The 16,938-nt window shown below is 45.8% G+C and overlaps 2 protein-coding genes across 3 annotated transcripts in view; one reads left to right on the top strand and one right to left on the bottom strand.

Moving 5' to 3' along the window:
- The window catches only part of LOC100591419 (general transcription factor II-I repeat domain-containing protein 2B), an 81,941-nt gene extending 66,733 nt beyond the window's left edge, over positions 1-15,208 (bottom strand). Inside the window, exon 1 of the mRNA XM_030797493.1 lies at positions 15,114-15,208. The gene's annotated coding sequence lies outside the window, so the exon portion shown is untranslated. The remainder of the gene's footprint in view (positions 1-15,113) is intronic.
- The window catches only part of RCC1L (RCC1 like), a 33,703-nt gene continuing 31,901 nt past the window's right edge, over positions 15,137-16,938 (top strand). For both annotated transcript variants that reach the window (XM_030797496.1, XM_030797495.1), the window contains exon 1: positions 15,137-15,607. In XM_030797496.1, the coding sequence (XP_030653356.1) occupies positions 15,275-15,607 (333 nt within the window). In that variant the 5' untranslated portion in view covers positions 15,137-15,274. The remainder of the gene's footprint in view (positions 15,608-16,938) is intronic.

The following is a 16,938-nucleotide window of genomic DNA, read 5'->3' as shown; positions in this document are numbered from 1 at the left end:
CCAGGTTGAAACGATTCTCCTGCCTCAGCCTCCCTAGTAGCTGGGATTACAGGTGTGCACCACCATACCCAGCTAATTTTTTGTTTTGGAGACAGAGTCTTACACTGTTGCCCGGGCTGGAGAGCAGTGGCTCAATCTCAGTTCACTGCAACCTCTGCCTCCTGGGTTCACACGATTCTCCTGCCTCAGCCTCCCGAGTAGCTGGGATTACAGGCGCACACCACCACACCCAGCTAATTTTTTGTATTTTTAATAGAGACAGGGTTTCACTATGTTGGCTAGACTGGTCTCAAACTCCTGACCTCATGATCTGCCCGCCTTGGCCTCCCAAAGCCAGCTAATTTTTTTGCGTTTTTAGTAGAGATGAGGTTTCACCATGTTGGCCAGGCTGGTGTCAAATTCCTGACCTCGAATGATCCTTCTGCCTTGGCCTCCCAAAGTGCTGGGATTACAGGCGTGAGCCACTGTGCTCGGCGTGGTTTCCAAGTAACTTAACTGTATTCCAGAACACAGCTCAAGAAGAGTTCTGGTAATACAAATATATCCAGCTTCAAGAAAGGTAAAATTCACAGTGTCTGGTGTCCAAGCAAGGATTACTGACATACAAAGAAACAGGAACATGTGACCGGTAATGAGGAGAGTAAACAATGTAAATCAACCCAGAACTCACCCAGATATTAGTATTAGCAGAAAAGGACATTAAAACAGTTATTATAACTATTTCGAATGCTCAGAAGTTAATTAGAGACGTGGGAAATATTAAGAAGACCCAAATTGAACTTCCTTTTTTTTTTTTTTTGAGATGGAGTCTTGCTCTGTTGCCTAGGCTGGAGTGTAGTGGTGCGATCTCCACTCACTGCAAGCTCTGCCTCCTGGGTTCACGCCATTCTCCTGCCTCAGCCTTCCGAGTAGTTGGGACTACAGGCGCCCGCCACCATGCCCAGTTAATTTTTTTGTATTTTTTAGTAGAGATGGGGTTTCACCATGTTAGCCAGGATGGTCTTGATCTCCTGACCTCATGATCCACCCGCCTCGGCCTCCCAAAGTGCTGGGATTACAGGTGTGAGCCACGGCGCCCGGCCTCCAAATTGAACTTCTATAGATAAAACCTACATGAGGTTTTTTTTTCTGCAACGGAGTCTCGCTCTGTTGCCCAGGGTGGAGTGCAGTGATGCAGTCTCGGCTCACTGCATCCTCTGTCTCCCAGGCTCAAGTGATTCTCCTGCCTCAACCTCCCAAGTAGCTGGGATTACAGGTCATGCCACCACGCCCAACCAATTTTTGTATTTTTAGTAGAGATGGGATTTCACCATGTTGGCTAGACTGGTTTCGAACTCCTGACCTCAAGTGATCCTCCTGCCTCAGCCTCCCAAAGTGTTGGAGTTATAGGCGTGAGCCACTGCACCCAGCCTACAATGAGATTTTTTTCTAAAAAGTACACCGGATGGGATTAATGACAAATTAGACGATGCAGAAGAAAAGGTTAGTGAACTTGAAGGCACAGCAATAGTAACTACCACAACGAGAAAAACAGAGAAAAAAGAATTAGAAAAAAAAATCATTAATGAGCTTTGGGACAACTTCAAGTAATCTAATATACAAATAATTGAAATCTGTAAAGGAGAGGAAAGACAATTGTCCAAACATAATAAAAACTACAAACCATCCTGGCTAACACGGTGAAACCCCGTCTCTACTAAAAATACAAAAAATTAGCCAGGCGTGGTGGCGGGCGCCTGTAAGTCCCAGCTACTCCGGAGGCTGAGGCAGAATGCCATGAGCCCGGGAGGCGGAGCTTGCAGCGAGCCGAGATCGCAACACTGCACTCCAGCCTGGGCGACAGAGTGAGACTCCGTCTCAAAAAAAAAAAAAAAAAAAGAAAAACTATAAACCAGGCCAGGTGTAGTGACTCATGCCTGTAATCCCAGCACTTTAGGGGGCCGAGGCGAGCAGATCACTTGAGGTCTGGAGTTGGAGACCAGCCTGGCCAACATGGTGAAACCCCATCTCTACTAAAAATATAAAAAATAAGCCAGGCGTGGTGGCATGCGCCTGTAGTGCCAGTTACTTGGGAGACTGAGGTGGGAGAATCGCTTTGAAACCCAGGAGGTGGAGGTTGCAATGAGCCAAGATCACGCTACTGTACTCTGGCCTGGGGAACAGAGTGAGACCCTGTCTCAAAAAAAAAAAAAAAAAAAAAAAGAAAAGAGAAGAAAAGACATTAATAACAGAAAGATGCTTGACAAATCCCCAAATATTTGGAGACCAAATAACACACTTCTAAATAAGCTATGGAATAAAGAAGAAATGAAAAGGGATATTAGAAAGTCTTTTGAACTAAATGAAAATAAAAACACACACACACATCAGAATTGGTGAGATGCCACACAGAACACCTATATTAGGAAAAAGAAAATGCCTTGAATTAATAAATTCAACTACTTAAGAAACAAGAAAAACAAGAGAAAATTAAATACAAATTAAGCAGGAGAGAGGAGAGGGACTAATAAAGGTAAAATCTGAAATCAGTGAAACAGAAAACAGAAAAACAATAGAGAAAATCAATGAGCCCAAAGCTGCTTTTGTGGGATGGTGTATGAAATTGACAAACTTCTAGCTAGACTGGACAGAAAAAAAATGAAGACACAACTTACCAATATTAGGAATTAAAGAGATGAAATCACTACAGATTCTACAGACATTAAAAGGATAATAAGGGAAAACTATAAGCAAGATTATGGTATTAAATTCAACAACTTAGATGAAATGGATGTATTTCTTGAAAGACACCAATTACCAAAGCTCACTCAAGAAGAAAAGAATAACTTGAATAGCCCTATAACTATTAAAGACATTGAAATTGTAGTTTAAAACCTTTCTACAGGTCAGGCGTGGTGGTTCACGCCTGTAATCCCAGCACTTTGGGGAGGTTGAGTTGGGCAGATCACTTGAGGCCAGGAGTTTGAGGCCAAACTGGCCAACGTGGTGAGACCCCCATCTCTACAAAAAACAAAAACAAAAATTAGCTGGGCATCGTGGCAGGTGCCTGTAATCCCAGCTACTCAAAAGGCTGAGACATGAGAATTGCTTGAATCCAAAAGGTGGAGGTTGCAGTTAGCCAAGATCATGCCACTGCACTTCAGCCTGGGCAACAGAGCGAGACGCTGTCTCATAAAAAAATGTGTATGGAATCTCAAGGGATGATGAATAGCCAAAATAATTTCTAAAAGGAAAAACAAAATTGGATGATTCACAGTTCCTGATTTCAAAACTTATTACAAAGCTACTGTAATCAAAACAGTTTGGTACTGGCATAAAGACAGACATATGGAACAGAATAGAAATCCCAGATATAAACCCTCACACATATGGTCAGATGATTTTTGACAATGGTACCAAGACCATTCAATAGGGAAAGGACAGTCTTTTCAATAAATGGTGCTGGGAAAACTGGATAGCCATATGCAAAAAAATGAGGTGGCATCATTACCTTACCTTGCATGATATACAAAAATTAATCAAACTGAATGAAAGAGCTAAATGTATTAGCCAAAATTACAAAACTCTTTTTTTCCTCTTTCTTTCTTTTTTTTTTTTTTTGAGACAAGGTATTGTTCTGTCACCCAGGCTGGAATACAGTGGCACCATCATGGCTCACTGCAGCCTCAATTTCCCAGGCTCAAGTAATCCTCCCACCTCAGCCTCCTGAGTAGCTGAGACTATAGGTGTGTGCCACCATGCCCAGCTAACTTTTGTTTTTGTTTTTTGTAGAGATGAGATCTCACCATGTTGCCCACGTTGGTGTTGAACTCCTAGGCTCAAGTGATCTGCCCACCTTGGCCTCCCAAAGTGCTGGAATTACAAGCTTGAGCCACCATGCCCAGACTATAAAACTCTTAAAAGCAAATGGGGGAAAATTTTGTGACATTAGATTTGGTATAGGTATATTGAACTTCATTAAAATGGAAAAATTTTGTGCATCAAAGGACACCATCAACAGAGTCCCACAGGATGTGAGAAAATATCTGCCAATTATATATCTGATAAAGGATTAATATCCAGTATATATAAGGAACTCCTACAACTCAACAACAATAGCAGAAACAACAATACCCCCACACAACCCAATTCTAAAATGGGAAAAGTGGCTGGGCACAGTGGCTCACACCTATAATCCCAACACTTTGGGAGGACAAGGCAGGAGGGTCACCTGAGGTCAGGACTTCAAGGCCAGCCTGGCCCACATGGTGAAACTCCATCTCTATTAAAAATACAAAAATTAGCCTGGTGTGGTAGCTTGTGCCTGTAATCCCAGCTACTCAGGAGGCTGAGGCTGGAGAATCACTTGAACCCAGGAGGCGGAAGTTGCAGCAAGCTGAAATTGCACCACTGCATTCCAGCCTGGATGACAGAACGAGACTCTGTCTCAAATAAAATAAAATAAAATAAAATAAAATAAAATAAAATAAAATAAAATAAACTAGGCAAAGGGCCAGGCATGGTGGTTCACGCCTGTAATCCCCACACTTTGGGAGGCTGAGGTGAGCAGACCACTTGAGCCCAGGAGTTTGAGGCAGGTGGATCGCCCTAGCTCAGGAGTTCAAGACCAGCCTGGGCAACATGGCAAAACCCTGTTTCTATTTAAAAATACAAAATTAGCCTAGCGTGGGGGTGCGTGCCTGTAGTTCCAGCGACTCAGGAGGCTGAGGTGGGAGGATGGCCGGGAGTGGTGGCAGGAGACCAGGAGGCAGAAGTAGCAGTGAGCTGAGATTAAAAAAAAAAAAAAGGAATGAAGTTCTGCAACATCTTACAACATGAAAGGACCTTGACAGCATTATGCCACATGAAGTAATACAGACACAAAAGGACAAATGTTGCTTTGGGAGGCTGAGATGGGAGGATTGCTTGAGGCCAGGAGTTTGAGATCAGCATGGGCAACATAGAGAGATAACATCTTTATCCCCCCAAAATTTATTTATTCATTTATTTACATCTATCTATATGTCTGTCTGTCTATCTATCTATCTATATTTTTTTTTTTGAGGCAGAGTCTCGCTCTGTCGCCCAGGCTAGAGTGCAGTGGCACGATCTCAGCTCACTGCAAGCTCCGCCTCCTGGGTTCATGCCATTCTCCTGCCTCAGCCTCCCGAGTAGTTGGCACTACAGGCGCCCACCACTACGCCCGGCTAATTTTTTGTATTTTTAGTAGAGACGGGGTTTCACCATGTTAGCCAGAGTGGTCTCAATCTCCTGACCTCGTGATCCGCCTGCCTCGGCCTCCCAAAGTGCTGGGATTACAGGCATGAGCCACCACGCCTGGCCCCTATTTATTTATATTTTTGAGATGGAGTTTCGCTTTTGTTGCCCAGGCTGGAGTGCAATAACACGATCTTGGCTCACTGAGGCCTCCGCCTCCCAGGTTCAAGCAATTCTTCTGCCTCAGCCTCCCGAGTAGCTGGGATTACAGGCACCTGCCACCATGCCTGGCTAATTGTTTGTATTTTTAGTAGACACGGGGTTTCACCATGTCAGCCAGGCTGGTCTCAAACTCCTGACCTCAGGTGATCTGCTCTCCTTGGCCTCCCAAAGTGCTCGGATTACAGATGTGAGCCACAGTGCCCAGCCAAAAAAATTTATTTTTAAAGTTAACTGGGTGTAGTGGTGTGTGCCTATAGTCCTAGCTACTTGAGAGGCTGAGGTGGGAGGATCCCTTGAGCCCAGGAATTTGAGGCTGCAGTGAGCTGTGATCGTGCCACTGTACTGCCTGAGCAACAGAGCAAGACCCTGCCTCTTAAAAAAAAAAAAAGAAAAAAAGTGTTATTTTACTCATATGAAGTACTTAGAATAGGCAAATTCATAGAGACAAAAAGTAGATTAGAGGTTACCAAAAGCTGGGTAGAAGAGGAGAAAGGGAATTGTTGCTCAATGAATAGGAGAGTTTCTATTAGGAGTAAAGTTTTAGCTTGGTTTTTTTCCCCAACTGGTCTCAAACTCCTGGGATCAAGAGATCCACTCACCTCAGCCTCCCAAAGTGCTGAGATTACAGGTGTGAGTCACTGCACCTGGCCACCACTACTGTTTTTAATGAGAGCAAATGGATTGAAAACCACAAGAAAATATTTACTTTATAACTATTGTTTTCCTTTCTTTTCTTTTTTTCTGAGATGGAGTCTCACTCTGTCTTGCTCAGGCTGGAGGGCAGTGGCATGAACTCGGCTCACTGCAGCCTTCGCATCCTGGGTTCAAGCCATTCTCCTGTCTCAGCCTCCTAAGTAGCTGGGACTACAGGCATGTGCCACCACACTCAGATAGTTTTATATTTTCAGTAGAGACAGGGTTTCACCATGTTGGCCAGGCTGGTCTCAAACTCCTGACCTCAGGTGATCCACCTGCCTTGGCCTTCCAAAGTGCTGGGATTATAGGCGTGAGCCACCATGCCCGGCCACCACTACTGTTCTTAATGAGAGCAAATGGATTTAAAATGAAAATAAAATATTTGCTTTAAAACTATTGTTTCCTACAAACAATAAAAATAAAAATACTTTTAAAAGAAAAAATAAAACTATTATTTATGTTATCTTATTTAAAATATTCCTTTGTATGTTTTATAAAGTATATATTAGTATAATAGTATATGTAAATCATTTATATGTATTTTTTCATGCTTGCAAATTTTACTCATAAGAATCAGTTTGGCCAGGCACAGTGGTTCACGCCTGTAATCCTAACACTTTGGGAGGCTGAGGTGGGCGGATCACAAGGTCAGGAGTTCAAAACCAGCCTGGCCAACATAGTGAAACCCTGTCTCCACTACAAATACAAAAAATTAGCTGGGTGTGGTGGCAGGTGCCTGTAATCCCAGCTACTTGGGAGGTTGATGCAGGAGAATTGCTTGAACCTGGGAGGCGAAGGTGGCAGTGAGTGGAGATCGCTCTACTGCACTGCAGCCTGGGTGACAAGAGTGAGAGTCCATCTCAAGAAAAAAAAAAAAAGAATCAATTTAAGCTCGTTTATTTATTTTATTTTTTTTGAGACAGGGTCTCATTCTGTTGCTCAGGCTGGAGTGCAGTGGCACAATCTTGGCTCACTGCAACCGCCACATCCTGGACTCAAGCGATCCTCCCACCTCAGCCTCCCGAGTAGCTGGGACTATAGGCTAATTTTTGTATTTTTCTGTAGAGACAGGACTTTGCTATGTTGCCCAGGCTGGCCTCAAAGTCAGGGTTCAAGGTATCCACCTGCCTCGGCCTCCCAAAGTGCTGGGATTATAGGTGTGAGCCACCACGCCTGGCCAGGAATGTGTAATAAAAATAATTTGGAGACCACTGGCCTAAAAGATAGGCAGATTATGTTCTCAGGAAATGGAAATAATTTATCTACAAGCAGAGAGTTGAATCCACTGAAGTAGATGACTGAAGCCAATCATAGCATGAGTAGTACCACGTTTCTTTTTTCTTTTCTTTTCTTTTTTTCTGTCTGTCACCGGGCTGTAGTGCAGTGGTGCAATCTCGGCTCATGCAATCTCCTCCTCCCGGGTTCAAGTGATTCTCCTGCCTCAGCCTGCCGAGTAGCTGTGATTACAGGTGCGCCCCACCACACCTGGCTAATTTTTTTTGTCTTTTTAGTAGAAACGGGGTTTCACCATGTTGGCCAGGCTGGTCTCAAACTCCTGATCTCAAGTTGTCCACCCAACTCAGCCTCCCAAAGTGCCGGGATTACAGGCAGAGCCACCACGCTGGGCCAGTAGATACCACATTTCTGAATGGGAAGACTGAAGATTGTAAAATGTGATTTCTCCTAGTTAATTTCTCACAACGAGCCTAGGAATTTAATGTAATTTCAATCAAAATCCTAGTGGGATTTTTAATGTAGCTTGTCAAGATGATTTTAAAATTTATATGAAAGTAAATGTTATGAATAGCAAAGGCATTTTTGTAAAAGAATAGACAAGAACAAAGAAGACATCTGACTGAATAAAAATCAGAACATACTATAAAGTTGCAGCCATTGAAACCTCATCACATTAATATAAGAATAAAGCAGTAGAAATAAATAGTTTCCATAAAATTGACCTATGTATTTTTGGAAATTAACCATATGTTATAAATGGCATCTTGAATCTTCAGATAAAGCCCTTACTAGCCAACAAATTATTTTGGACAATCAGACATGCCTTTGGAAAAAATATTAATAAGTATGCTGCCTGGCATCATGCCATTCATAAAAGTCAACTCTAAACCTGAATATAGCCAGGCGCAGTGGCTCACGCCTGTAATCCCAGCACTTTGGGAGGCTAAGACGGGTGGATCACCTGAAGTCAGGAGTTCGAGACCAGCCTGGCCAACATGGTGAAACCCTGTCTCTGCTAAAAATACAAAACTTAGCTGGGCATGGTGCTGCACGTCTGCAGTCCCAGGTACTTGGGAGGCTGAGACATGAGAATCACTTGAACCCATGAGGCAGAGGTTGTGGTGAGCCGAGATCGGACCACTGCACTTCAGCCTGGGCACTGGGCCAGAGTGAGACTCTGTCTCAAAAAAAAAAAAAGAAAACAAAGAGAAAAAGAGACAACCCAATAGAAATGTCACCGAGCATATGAGTAGATTTGCAATTCTCAGTAGAGGAGACGTGAAACTATAAGATGTTCAACTTTTCCAGAGATTACAGAAACACAAAGTAAATAAAAAATGAGATATGTTTCAAATAGCAGATTGGCAAACATTTAAAAAACGTGGGCTGGGCACAGTGGCTTATGCCTATAATCCCAGCACTTTGGGAAGCTGAGGCAGGAGGATTGCTTGAGCCTAGGAGTTGGGAGTCCAGCCTGAGCAACATAGAGAGACCCCCGTCTCTGCAAAAAATTTAAAAAATGTCCAGGCGTGGTGGGGCGTGCCTGTAGTCCTAGCTACTTGGGAGGCTGAGGTAGGAGGATCACGAAACCTGGCAAGATTGAATCTGCAGAGGCTGCAGTGAGCTATGATGGCACCACTGTACTCCAGCCTGGTTGACAGAGTGAGACCTTGTCTGGGGAAAAAAAAAAAGTCGTGTATCAGGGGTATATGTAAAAGCAAATCCCACTCATAATATTGAAGCACAACTTATGAAAAACAAATGGAAAACATCTATTAACACTTTAAAAATTATTTTTATTTTTTGGTCATCTCTTAGAATATGTATATTAACATGTTTATTTATTATATTTTAAAAAATTTTTATTTATTTTACTTTATTTTTTGAGATGGGAGTCTTGCTATGTTGCCCAAGCTGGCCTTGAACTCCTAGGCTCAAGCAATCCTCCTGCCTGGGCTTCCCAAGTAGCTACTGGCACACACCATCACACTCGGCTGATTTTTAAAAATTTTTTTTAGGGACGGAGTTTCACTATTGCCCAGGCTGGTTTCAAACTCCTGGCCTCAAGCAATCCTCTGGCCTTGGCCTCCCAAAGTGTTGGGATTACAGATGTGAGCCATGACACCTGGCCAAAATAATGTTTTTTATATGGCAAGATGTATATGTGAGACTGTGGTTAAAGGAGCCTTTAGCCATACCCATATACAATATTTTTAAATTTATTACTATTATTTTTTGAGACGGAGTCTTGCTCTGTCGCCCAGGCTGGAATGCAGTGGCGCAATCTTGGCTCACTGCAACCTCCACCTCCCAAGTTCAAGTGATTCTCCTGCCTCAGGCTCCCAAGTAGCTGAGATTACAGGCGCCCACCACCATGCCCAGCTAATTATTGTATTTTTATTACAGACTGGGTTTCACCATGTTGGCCAGGCTGGTCTCGAACTCCTGACGTAGGGTGATCTGCCCGCCTCAGCCTCCCAAAGTGTTGGGATTACAGACATGAGCCACTGCTCCCGGCCAATTTATTATTATTTTTAAACAAGGAACTGCATGATACATTAATTGTATAATTAAAGTTAATAATAATACAAATAAAAACATGTAAGTTTAGTCTGGGCACCGTGGCTCATGCCTGTTATCCCAGCACTTTGGGAGGCCAAGGCGGGTAGATCACTTGAGGTCAAGAGTTCAAGACTACCCTGGCCAACACGGTGAAACCCCGACTCTACTAAATATACAATTAGCCGGGCATGGTGGCAGGTCCCTGTAATCCCAGCTACTTGGGAGGCTGAGGCAGGAGAATCGCTTGAATCCGGGAGGAGGAAGTTGCAGTAAGCCAAGATCCTGCCACCACACTCCAGCCTGGCAACAGAGTGAGACTCAGTCTCAAAAACAGACAAACAAACAAATGTAAGGTTAGTTAAGTTCACTCTTTCCCAGACTAGAGAATTTCAGCTACATCAAATGTCAAAATAATTAGAATGTGTACAGGAAAATGTCATCATAGGTGGCGAAGAAATTAGCTTGGCTAACATTAGCAGACATTTGGATACTCTGAGATAGCTGATAGTTTGACAGTAGTACCATCTTTTCCAAGCAAAAATTTGGACAGAAATGCAAGTATTTTCTAGCATAGAACCAGTCTACAAAACCAGCCAAGTTTTTTTCATTTTTGTTTGTTTGTTTGTTTTTGAGCCAGAATCTCTCTCTGTCGCCCAGGCTGGAGAGCAGTGGCGTGATCTCGGCTCACCGCAATCTCTGTCTCCTGAGTCCAAGCATTTCTCATGCTTCAGCCTCCTGTGTACCTAGGATTAAAGGCGCCTGCCACCACGCCCGGCTAATTTTTTAAATATTTTTAGTAGAGATAGCATTTCACCATGTTGGCCAGGCTTGTCTTGAACTCCTGACCTCAGGTGATCTACCTGCCTCGACCTCCCACAGTGCTGGGATTACAGGCGTGAGCCACTGCGCCCAGCCAGAAAAGCAAGTATTTTCTAGCATAGAAGCAGTCTACAAAACCAACCAAGTTTTGATAGCAAAATAGGAAAGCCCAGTTGTGGCTACAAATCCAGCTCTTTATTGGCCAAATAGACGTTTAGGATGTTTTAGCCTTTCTTAGGAGACAGAATTGGTGGGTAAGTATTGCCACCCTGTGGCTGCGGTTCACATTGCAGTTTGTCCTTTTGTCTTCGAAATACTAAACCAAGGCTTGTGTCCTTTGGATATCCCTTAATAGTAAAATGTTTTAGAAATTTGAGAGACTCACATAGGGTTATTAAAATATTGACAAGTAAAAAAAATTTTAAAACCTACTATGAGTTTGTAAAAGACCAGATGTTGAGCCAGGCGGGGTGGCTCACGCCTGTAATTCCAGCACTTACGGAGGCCAAGGCAGGTGGATCACCTGAGGTCAGCAGTTCAAGACCAGCCTGGCCAATATAGTGAAACCCCGTCTCTACTAAAAATACAAAAATTAGCCAGGCGTTGTGATGGGTGCCTGTAATCCTAGCTATTCAGGAGGCTGAGGTAGGAGAATCACTTAGAACCCAGGAGGCAGAGGTTGCAGTGAGCCGAGACTGTGCCATTGCACTCCAGCCTTGATGAAAGAGCCAGACTCTGTTAAAAAAAAAAAAAATCAGATGTTGAAAACCAAAAAACTAGAAAGGACATAAACTCAGATAAAAGGACAGTCCTGCTTATGAAAGGACAGTTCAAAATTTTTCTTTCCTTTTTTTTTTTTTTTTTTTGAGATAGGGTTTTGTTCTGTTACCCAGGCCAGAGTGCAGTGGTGCAAACACAGCTCACTACAGCCTCGACCTCCCAGGCTCAAGAATCCTCCCGCCTCAGTCTCCCAAGTAGTTGGGACCACAAGCGGGCTCCAAAATGCCAGGCTAATTTTTAAATTTTGTATACAGACAAGGTCTTGTTATGTTGCCCAGGCCGGTCTCGAACTCCTGGCCTCAAGCAGTCCTCCCACCTTAGCCTCCCAAAGTGCTGGGATTATAGGCATGAGCCACTCCACCCAGCTGAACTGTGTATACATTTCGTAAATATATAAATATTCCCTGTATTAACTATTAATATTAACTGTATTTATAATATTTATATAATTGTCCTTTATCAATATATGTCTCAGATTTATCAATTCAAGTGCGCCAAATTCTGTCTCTAAAAAATGAATAAATAAATGAATAAATAGGCTGGGCACGGTGGCTGACGCCTGTAATCCCAGCAGTTTAGGAGGCTGAGGCGGGTGGATCACCTGAGTTCAGGAGTTCGAGACCAGCCTGGCCAATAGGGTGGAACACTGTCTCTACTAAAAATACAAAACAAAATTAGCCAGGTGTGGTGGTGGGCACCTGTAATTCCAGCTACTCAGGAAGCTGAGGCAGGAGAATCACTTGAGCCGGGAGGTGGAGGCTGCAGTGAGCTGAGGTCACGCCATTGCACTACAGCCTGGGCAACAAAAGTGAAACTCCATCTTAAAAACATAAAAATAAAGAAATAAATAAATACAGCAGAGACGGAGATAAGGTGTTTTTTTGTTTGTTTGTTTGTTTGTTTTTGAGACAGAGTCTCGCTCTGTCGCCCAGGCTGGAGTGCAGTGGCACGATCTAGGCTCATTGCAAGCTCCGCCTCCTGGGTTCACGACATTCTCCTGCCTCAGCCTCTCCGAGTAGCTGGGACTACAGGCGCCTGCCACCACGCCTGGCTAATTTTTTTTTTGTATTTTTAGTAGAGACGGGGTTTCACCGTGGTCTCCATCTCCTGACCTCGTGATCCGCCCGCCTCGGCCTCCCAAAGTGCTGGGATTACAAGCGTGAGCCACCGCACCCAGCTGGTTTTTTTTTTGAGATGGAGTCTTGTTCTGTCACCCAGGCTGGAGTGCAGTGGCACGATCTTGGCTCACTGCAACCTCCGCCTCCCGGGTTCACGCAATTTTCCTGGCTTAGCCTCTGGAGTAGCTGGGATTACAGGCACACACCACCACACCCAGCTAATTTTTTGCGTATTTTTAGTAGAGACGGGGTTTCACTATGTTGGCCAGACTGGTCTCAAACTTCTGACCCCATGATCCGCCCGCCTCGGCCTCCCAAAGTGCTGGGATTACAGGCATGAGTCACCGCGCCCGGCTGGAGATAAGGTGCTTGTAACAGATACTTAATGTGGGTGGTGTCGGGAGTGAGACAGTGGGAGAGTTCATGAGTAATGCTTTCCTTCACGCAGAGGCAAACTGTTTTGGTCCTCTTTTCTGTTAGGGATTGAAAAGAACCCACTCACCAGATCAGTGTCCTGTATCATGTTTCAGAGGGTGCGTTGATCTCTTCTGGTAAAACAGATGCCATGGCTGGGCGCGGTGGCCCAGGCATGTAATCCCAGCACTTTGGGAGGTGGAGGTGGGCAGATCACCTGAGGTCAGGAGTTGGAGACCAGTCATGGCCAACATGGTGAAACTCCGTCTCTACTAAAAATACAAAAAATTAACCGGGTGTGGTTGTGCACACCTGTAATCCCAACTACTTGGGAGGCTGAGGCAGGAGAATTGCTTGAACCCAGGAGGTGGAGGTTGCAGTGAGTTGAGATCGCGCCACCGCACTCAAGCCTGGGTGATAGAGTGAAACTCTGTCTGAAAAAACAAACAAACAAACAAACAAAAAAACAGACGGCACGCTTGACACAGCAGCTATGAGTTGGACCATGCACTTGCCTAAATGTATGGTGGGGTCCCCTGTCCCCTACCACAATCCATCTTTTTTTTTTTTTTTTGAGATGGAGCCTCGCTCTGTCACCAGGCTGGAGTGCAATGGTGCGATCTCGGCTTACTGCAACCTCCGCCTCCTGGGTTTAAGCAATTCTCCTGCCTCAGCCTCCCGAGTAGCTGGGACTACAGGTGTGTGCCACCACACCCAGCTAATTTTTGTATTTTCAGTAGAGACAGGGTTTCACTATGTTGGCCAAGATGGTCTCCATCTCTTGACCTCGTGATGTGCCTGCCTCGGCCTCCCAAAGTGCTGGGATTACAGGTGTGAGCCACTGTGCCTGGCCAATCCATCAGTTTTTTTAGGAGCCAAACAGGTGAACTCAATGGGGAGCTACCCATTGGATAGGAATCAGCACCCCTCTGAATCCTTCACATCTTTGAAGGTGGCACTAGCGTCTACAATTCCATGTGGCAAACAGCATGTGTTCTGATTGAATACTGGCTGGGTCAAGACAGGGTAAGGGGACCGATGTGAACAGCTAAGTTTATCTATCCCAAATGTGTCCTTGGATGCCAGGGAACTTACTACCAGGTGGGTCCATAGACACATTTATTTTTACTTTTATATTTACATTTAATTTAATTTTTTTTTTTTTTCAGAGACGGGGTCTCACTCCGCTGTCCTGGCTGGAGTGCAGTGGTGCAATCGTGGCTCACTGCAGCCTCAAACTCCTGGGCTTAAGCCATCCACCTGCCTCAGTCTCCCAAGTAGCTGGCACCACAGGTGCACACCATCATGCCGAGCTAATTTTTACATTTTTTTTTTGTAGAGAAAGGGTCCCACTATGTTGCTCAGGCTGATCTTGAACTCTCAAGTGATTCTCCCACCTTTGTCTTCCAAAGTGCTGGAAGACTGGGTCCGCCGCAGGGAATAGATTTCATAGCCCGGCAGACTGGTGGTTTCAGTGCCTTCATGAATTTTACTCCCTGTAGTAAGAGGCTTTCCATGAGCAGTCTTGTGGTCACCACATTTTATCAGTGGATTTTCCCCAGTCACCTTCCATAAAACAGGCCTGCACAGGCCGGGGGCGGTGGCTCATGCCAGTAATCCCAGCACTTTGGGAGGCCGAGGTGGGTGGATCACTGGAGGTCAGGAGTTCAAGACCAGCCTGGCCAACATCGTGAAACCCCGTCTCTACTAAAAATACAAAAATTAGCCGGGCGTGGTGGCGTACGCCTGTGGTCCCAGCTATTCGGGAGGCTGAGACACGACAGTCTCTTGAACCCGGGAGGGGGAGGTTGCAGTGAGCTGTCTGTCTCAAGGTGAGTAATAGGTTTGAGGGGACTTGGGCAGGGGATGCGAAGGCAGCAGGGAACCGCTCACTCCAGCTCGCTGTCGCTGGAGGACGGCCTGGGGCGGCGTGGGAGCAGACCGGAGAGGGGACGGCTGCAGCAAGGCCAGGTGGGAAATGTCGAGGGGCAATAGCAAGGGAGCAAAACAGGACACGGAGTTTTGCTAAGGGACAAGAATCCTAATCCCGCCCCTAACCCCGCCCCTCACCTCACCATCACCACGCCCCGCCTCCCTGAGCCTTGGGTGGCCGTCAGCGCCTTTGCCTTCAACCCGGAGTAAAGGTGGCCGCAACCTCTTCCGCCGAGGCGTGGTGTTAAGGGTCACGCAAGATGGCGGCGCCCAGAGGCTGCTGAGGCGTGGAACGGAGGATGGCGCTGGTGGCGCTGGTGGCTGGGGCTCGGCTGGCGCGGCGGCGGCTGAGCGGGCCGGGGCCGGGGCCGGTGCGAGGGCACTGGACGGCGGCCGGGCGCTCGCGGAGCCGGCGCGAAGCGGCAGAAGCCGAGGCGGAGGTGCCTGTGTTCCAGTACGTGGGCGAGCGCGCTGCCCGCGCCGATCGCGTCTTCGTGTGGGGCTTCAGCTTCTCGGGGGCGCTAGGCGTGCCCTCCTTTGTGGTGCCCAGCTCCGGGCCCGGGCCCCGCGCCGGCGCCCGGCCGCGCCGCAGGATCCAGCCCGTGCCCTATCGCCTGGAGCTGGACCAAAAGGTGCGGGCCGCGGCTTCCTCCCTCTCTCTCTTCCGCACTCCCGGTCTCCCTCGACCTGTTCGGTTCTCTTCAAGAAGTTGGCTCCTCTGGGTGGCCAGACTTCCGGGATGACGACCCTCGAGCTGGCTGCAAGCCCAGGAGGGGAAGGCGTTAGGGGTGGCCATCAATATTTATTGGGTGGCAGTGCTAGATGTTGTGCCGGGTTGTGTCATTCGCTTAGCACCCAGTGAGTCGACAGTTGTTTTCCCCAATTACAGGAGAGGAAGGGGAGGCCCCAAGGCCCCACCGCTGCTAGCTGTTTATATGCGGTGGGATTCTCACTCAGCCCAGCGTGACTGCAGGAGTTCTGATGTTAGGAAAGCAAAATTCAAAAATCCATTGAAAATGTATACCAGCTGAGGTGTTTCAATGAACAACTCAGAAAGGGGATTTTTTTTTTTAAATTTATTTATTAGAGACAGGGTCTCGCTCTGTTGCTCAGGCTGGAGTGCAGTCGTGTCATCATAGCTCACTGCAGCCTCGACCTCCTGGGCTCAAGAGATCGTCCTGCCACCTCGCCCAGGAAATTTTTGTGTTTTTAGTAGAGATGGGGTTTCGCCATGTTGGCTAGACTGGGCTTGAACTGAAGTCAAGCGATCCGCGCGCCTTGGCCACCCAAAGTGCTGGGATTACAGGCGTGAGCCACTGTGCCCGGCTGAAAGGATTGATTTTAAAATCAAACCATCTTTGATCTGTATCCAACCCCACTGGAAGCCCCGTCTTCTCATCGGGACAGTGAAGGGAGGATTGAAGAGAGTGTAGTTAAAACACCCAACAAAGACCTTGGGGTTGTCACTGTGTTAAATTCACAGTAGCTGTAGTACTGAGTTTTCCTTTTCATGGTAATAGCCTGAGAACGTAACGGTGTAGTGTCAGTGAAAAGCATGCAGTCAAGTTACTCAACCTTTAGGAGCCACACTTTCTCATCTGCCTTATACTACTGCTAACAGCAATAAGAAATAGAAAATACAATTAAAAAAGCAATAACAAAAACTAAACAACAACAAAAAAAAACATAAAATGTAGGCCACGTGCGGTAGCTCATGCCTGTAATTTCAGCACTTTGGGAGGCCAGGGCAGGAGGATCATTTGAGCCCAAGAGTTTGAGACCAGCCTGGGTAACATAGTGAGAACTCATCTCTCTCTCTCTCTCTCTCTCTCTCTCTCTCTATATATATATATGTATATATATATGTGTGTATATATGTGTGTATATATATGTGTATATATATATGTGTATATATATGTGTGTATATATATGTGTGTATATATATGTGTATATATATGTATAT

Source organism: Nomascus leucogenys, chromosome 17 (assembly GCF_006542625.1).
Source record: "Nomascus leucogenys isolate Asia chromosome 17, Asia_NLE_v1, whole genome shotgun sequence".
NCBI lineage: Eukaryota > Metazoa > Chordata > Mammalia > Primates > Hylobatidae > Nomascus > Nomascus leucogenys.
This window is presented reverse-complemented; position numbering and strand designations above follow the sequence as displayed.